Source organism: Ambystoma mexicanum, unplaced genomic scaffold (assembly GCF_040938575.1).
Source record: "Ambystoma mexicanum isolate Mex_15411 unplaced genomic scaffold, UKY_AmexF1_1 Mex_scaf92, whole genome shotgun sequence".
In the NCBI taxonomy this organism is placed as follows: Eukaryota; Metazoa; Chordata; class Amphibia; order Caudata; family Ambystomatidae; genus Ambystoma; species Ambystoma mexicanum.
The window spans coordinates 59460-66333 of NW_027182513.1; the positions used below are offsets into that span (position 1 = coordinate 59460).

Here is a 6874-nt window from a genome sequence, read left to right on the forward strand (position 1 = left end):
GAATCAGTGACTTCCCCACATTTCACAAGGTCCATACACACAGGAGAATTTCCAGTGTGAGAATCAGTGACCTTCCCATACACACAGGGGAATTGCCAGTGTGAGAATCAGTGACTTTCCGATACACACAGGGGAATTGCCAGTGTGAGAATCAGTGACTTTCCCACATTTCACAAGGTCCATACACACAGGGGAATTGCCAGTGTGAGAATCAGTGACTTCCCCACATTTCACAAGGTCCATACACACAGGAGAATTTCCAGTGTGAGAATCAGTGACTTTCCCATACACACAGGGGAATTGCCAGTCTGAGAATCAGTGACTTTCCCACATTTCACAAGGTCCTTACACACAGGGGAATTGCCAGTGTGAGAATCAGTGACTTTCCCATACACACAGGGGAATTGCCAGTGTGAGAATCAGTGACTTCCCCACATTTCACAAGGTCCATACACACAGGGGAATTTCCAGTGTGAGAATCAGTGACTTTCCCATACACACAGAGGAATTGCCAGTGTGAGAATCAGTGACTTTCCCATACACACAGGGGAATTGCCAGTCTGAGAATCAGTGACTTTCCCACATTTCACAAGGTCCTTACACACAGGGGAATTGCCAGTGTGAGAATCAGTGACTTTCCCATACACACAGGGGAGTTGCCAGTGTGAGAATCAATGACTTTCCCACATTTCACAAGGTCCATACACACAGGTGAAATTGCCAGTGTGAGAATCAGTGACTTTCCCATACACACAGGGGAATTGCCAGTGTGAGAATCAGTGACTTTCCCATACACACAGGGGAATTGCCAATGTGAGAATCAGTGACTTCCCCACATTTCACAAGGTCCATACACACAGGGGAATTGCCAGTGTGAGAATCAGTGACTTTCCCATACACACAGGGGAATTGCCAGTGGAGAATCAGTGACTTTCCCATACACACAGGGGAATTGCCAGTCTGAGAATCAGTGACTTTCCCACATTTCACAAGGTCCTTACACACAGGGGAATTGCCAGTGTGAGAATCAGTGACTTTCCCATAAACACAGGGGACTTGCCAGTGTGAGAATCAATGACTTTCCCACATTTCACAAGGTCCATACACACAGGGGAATTGCCAGTGTGAGAATCAGTGACTTTCCCATACACACAGGGGAATTGCCAGTGTGAGAATCAGTGACTTTTCCATACACACAGGGGAATTGCCAGTGTGAGAATCAGTGACTTCCCCACATTTCACAAGGTCCATACACACAGGGGAATTGCCAGTGTGAGAATCAATGACTTTCCCACATTTCACAAGGTCCATACACACAGGGGAATTGCCAGTGTGAGAATCAGTGACTTTCCCATACACACAGGGGAATTTCCAGTGTGAGAATCAGTGACTTTCCCATACACACAGGGGAATTGCCAGTGTGAGAATCAGTGACTTCCCCACATTTCACAAGGTCCATACACACAGGGGAATTGCCAGTGTGAGAATCAGTGACTTTCCCATACACACAGGGGAATTGCCAGTGTGAGAATCAATGACTTTCCCACATTTCACAAGGTCCATACACACAGGGGAATTGCCAGTGTGAGAATCAATGACTTTCCCACATTTCACAGGGGAGTTGCCAGTGTGAGAATCAGTGACTTTCCCATACACACAGGGGAATTGCCAGTGTGGGAATCAATGACTTTCCCACATTTCACAAGGTCCTTACACACAGGGGAATTGCCAGTGTGAGAATCAATGACTTTCCCACATTTCACAAGGTCCATACACACAGGGGAATTGCCAGTGTGAGAATCAGTGACTTTCCCATACACACAGGGGAATTGCCAGTGTGAGAATCAGTGACTTTTCCATACACACAGGGGAATTGCCAGTGTGAGAATCAGTGACTTCCCCACATTTCACAAGGTCCATACACACAGGGGAATTGCCAGTGTGAGAATCAATGACTTTCCCACATTTCACAAGGTCCATACACACAGGGGAATTGCCAGTGTGAGAATCAGTGACTTTCCCATACACACAGGGGAATTTCCAGTGTGAGAATCAATGACTTTCCCATACACACAGGGGAATTGCCAGTGTGAGAATCAGTGACTTCCCCACATTTCACAAGGTCCATACACACAGGGGAATTGCCAGTGTGAGAATCAGTGACTTTCCCATACACACAGGGGAATTGCCAGTGTGAGAATCAATGACTTTCCCACATTTCACAAGGTCCATACACACAGGGGAATTGCCAGTGTGAGAATCAATGACTTTCCCACATTTCACAGGGGAGTTGCCAGTGTGAGAATCAGTGACTTTCCCATACACACAGGGGAATTGCCAGTGTGGGAATCAATGACTTTCCCACATTTCACAAGGTCCTTACACACAGGGGAATTGCCAGTGTGAGAATCAATGACTTTCCCACATTTCACAAGGTCCATACACACAGGGGAATTGCCAGTGTGAGAATCAATGACTTTCCCACATTTCACAGGGGAGTTGCCAGTGTGAGAATCAGTGACTTTCCCATACACACAGAGGAATTGCCAGTGTGAGAATCAGTGACTTTCCCATACACACAGGGGAATTGCCAGTGTGAGAATCAGTGACTTCCCCACATTTCACAAGGTCCATACACACAGGGGAATTTCCAGTGTGAGAATCAGTGACTTTCCCATACACACAGGGGAATTGCCAGTGTGAGAATCAGTGACTTCCCCACATTTCACAAGGTCCATACACACAGGGGAATTGCCAGTGTGAGAATCAGTGACTTTCCCATACACACAGGGGAATTGCCAGTGTGAGAATCAATGACTTTCCCACATTTCACAAGGTCCTTACACACAGGGGAATTGCCAGTGTGAGAATCAGTGACTTCCCCACATTTCACAAGGTCCATACACACAGGGGAATTGCCAGTGTGAGAATCAGTGACTTTCCCATACACACAGGGGAATTGCCAGTGTGGGAATCAATGACTTTCCCACATTTCACAAGGTCCATACACACAGGGGAATTGCCAGTGTGGGAATCAATGACTTTCCCACATTTCACAAGGTCCATACACACAGGGGAATTGCCAGTGTGAGAATCAGTGACTTTCCCATACACACAGGGGAATTGCCAGTGTGGGAATCAATGACTTTCCCACATTTCACAAGGTCCATACACACAGGGGAATTGCCAGTGTGGGAATCAATGACTTTCCCACATTTCACAGGGCCAGGCGCACATACACAATAGAAAGCTAAATGCAGAGTGGCTCTGAGGCATCCGTGCGCAATGCAGAGGTTAGGTGCAGGTGAGCTCGCTGACGGATGTACAAATCTATCATTCACCAGAGGGTCACTGAGGCGAAGGTGCGCAGTGGGTTTGCTGGATTCAGGCTCAGGTCGGATGCCCAGCCAAGAAGCTGGGATGCAGGCTGGGCTCTACACGCATGAGTGCAAAGACACAAGTAAGTGTGAGAGAGGTGCTGACGGTAGAGATACGATACTGGGCGTGTAAAGTTCAACTATTTTGCTGTGTGCTAGACATGTTACAGGCATATACAGCATGCGCCCACTAGGGTTGATTAGCAGGGCATCGCGTATTACAGTATACGGGCACAATGCAAGGGCAGTAATGTAGGCTAAGGCAATTGCGTGTACATTTGTCTCTGATAAGTGGCAGTAGCTGCCGGTGGGAAGCAAGCATAAGGTGGAAGGTCGGAATAGTTATTCGTGTTGGTGGAGCTCAATAGCTTACTGGGTAGGCACTGGGACAGGAACGGTGCAACATCAAAAGCTGGTGGTGAGGTTGGGGAAAGGTCCGGGGCCCGGGCTCTGAAGTCTCTAGACAGGCTCCAGACAGGAAGCTGCCTTGTTGGGTGGCCTTTGTGGGTGTGCCAGCGTTCGCCTGCCGGTGATGGGATTGGTGACCAATCACCAATGATCTGATGACCAATCACATCTGGCTTGGCCTGAAGGGGGCAGGGGATGCGAAGGCAAAATAGCGGTCCGCCATCTTGGAATAGTAGTACCCTCGTGGAGCCTGATTAAAATCACAGATCCCTCAGCATACACGGCGACATTGCAAACAAATACTGTTTTTAAACAGCTTGAATCGGAATAATAGCCAAATAGCAGCGTTCGATTCTGCTTAAATAAAGAGGCATTTCAAATGGATGCAGCGTCCTGGATGGGTGGGTGGAACATCTGAGTCTCAAGACCAGCAATGGCAGGTGACACCAGTGCCTGCACCATCACCTCAGACTAAATACCTGTTTTCTCTCACTGCTCTCACTGCTCTCACTGCACTCACTGCTCTCACTGCTCTCACTGCTCTCAATGCTCTCACTGCTCTCACTGCACTCACTGCACTCACTGCTCTCACTGCACTCGGCCTGCCATGCAGTCGCAGCTTCACGTTCTGAGTTTCTCCTTTCCGCTATGGCTCCAGCTAGGACACCGGAATGATGCGGAAGTGGGGGAGCGTCATCACACTGCTCGTGGTCCATATGGTTTTGCTCAATAATTCCATTGGGTAGAAAATGCTGCCCTCACAGAAGCATCTTCTGTGTTTTAGTGCAGATGTTTCCCACCAGTCTGTGTCTGGTGAATAAATGGGCTCCTCAGACTGAGCCACTGTCCGCATTCTACTCCAGATCAGGTAAATCACCTGAATGCGTTCTCTGGTGATGGATAAAATGACTCCTTTGACTGAAGCCTTTCCTGTATTTAGGTCCCTAATATGGAATGTCACCTCTATCTGTTCCTAAGGGGCAAATAAGACTTTGCTTCTGATTGAAGTCTGTCCACATTCTGTGCATGATGAGGTTTCTCATCTCTATCTGAGATTTGGTGGATTATAAGATCCTCCTTCCAATGGAAGCTTTTCACATATTCAGTGCACTGATGTGTCTTCTACCTGAGGTGTCTTCTCTGGTGGGAAACAAGGTGACCTCTCTGACTGAAGCATTTTCCGCATTCAGTGCACCGATGAGGCTTCTCACTGCTATGTGTTCTCTTATGGTCAGAAAGAAGGCGTTTCTGGCTGAAGTTTTTCCCGCATTTCTCGCACTGATGAGATTGTTCACCTGTGTGAGTTCTCTGGTGGCCAGTAAGGTGGCTCTTTTGTTTGAAGCTTTTGTTACATTTAGTGCACTGATAAGGTTTTTCACCGGTATGTGTTCTCTGGTGGTGAATAAGAGACTGCTTCTGATTTAAGCTTTTACCACATTCTGTGCACTGATGAGGTTTCTCACCCGTATGTGTTCTCTGGTGGCGGATTAGATAGCGCTTCTGACTGAAGCGTTTTCCGCATTCTTTGCACCCATGAGGTTTTTGACCTGTATGTGTTCTCTGGTGGTAAATAAGACTTTGCTTACAAGTGAAGCTTTTCCAGCATTCCATGCACTGATGAGATTGTTCACCTGTGTGAGTTCTCTGGTGGCCAGTAAGGTGGCTCTTTTGTCGAAAGCTTTTCTTACATTCAGTGCACTGATAGGGTTTCTCACGTGCATGTGTTCTTTGGTGGTGACTAAGAGGTTGCTTCGGACTTAAGCTTTTACTCCATTCTGTGTACTGAGGATTCTCACCCATATGAGTTCTCTGATGGTTAATAAGATAACCCTTTTGATTAAAATTCTTTCCACATTCAATACAATTATATGTTTTTTCACCGTTATGTAATCTCTGGTGGCCATCAACACTCTCCTTCATACTTAAGCTTTTAGGACATTTATTGTACAGACACTGGTTCTTACCCATTTCTAATCACACATGTTTTATAAAAGGATTACAATGATCTCTTATATTCATATATATATATATATATATATATATATATATACACACACACATGAACATTAGGCTAAACAATTGACCTTTCTTACAGAGTATCAAATCCTGTTTTCCTCTGAGCAGACTAACAATCTATATATTTATTGTATATCTATAGTTTTGAATGCCAGATATTATTCGTGTACTTCATGGTGAAATCCATCTCATATGCCGCAGGCTTCTCGAATCCCAGTGCCTGATTATTTACAATGGCATCTGGCTTCTGGCGCTTTATACTAAGAGCTGTAGAAATCCAGAACTCCACCAATGAAGGTGTGCACCGTGTGTGTCTATCACCGTGTGTGTCTATCACCGTGTGTGTCTATCATATAGCAGCGTGCAGCCAATAAATGCAGACAACATGTGCCACAGCATTGAACAGAGTTGGTGGTGTCGATTTCACTCTGGGCTTCAATCATCTATTGAATGAAAAGCAGATACACATGATCACTTTCTATTCATACATAACCAAATGAATATTATTTGGCAGACAGTTTTTTAGTAATAGTGTTATGTGTATTCAATCATTAGGCACTAGCATCTTAATGCGTCCCTTATTTTAAAAGGGACAGAGCAGAGGTATATACTGTTAGTATGAGAAATCAGTATGTAGAGTGTAAATGAGAAACGGACAGGAAAAACTGAACAAGATACATAATGGATGCATGTATTAATCATGATCTTGTGTCTATTTTCTACCTGCATGAAACTAGCATCCACAAACTAGCTCATGGGAGCACCCAATGTCCATGTATCAAATACAGGGATATGTGTTTCATACTATGTCGGCAGTTTGTCAACCATCACTGCACATATTTTAACCAGCACAGCGCATCAGTAATTAAGCCATTCATTACCGATTCAGTAACTAATAGCAAAATTACACTGCATATGTCCAGTTCCACAAATGCAAATGTCTAACAAGATCGACATTGAATATGCAAGGAATTGATTGGAGTTTAAGGTAGAATACTTCATACTCTTCCCCTATTGGGAATGGTATGGGGATGAATTGGAGTTTAATGTAATATGCTTCATTCTCTTCCCCC

The 6874-nt window shown here is 45.4% G+C and overlaps 1 protein-coding gene across 1 annotated transcript; it reads right to left on the reverse strand.

The window, feature by feature from the left end:
• Positions 1–4907: 4907 nt before the first annotated feature.
• LOC138563344 (zinc finger protein 300-like) lies at positions 4908–5753 on the reverse strand. Its single transcript, XM_069642829.1, has one exon. It carries the CDS (start codon positions 5751–5753, stop codon positions 4908–4910), a length of 846 nt encoding a protein of 281 aa, XP_069498930.1.
• Positions 5754–6874: the final 1121 nt, after the last annotated feature.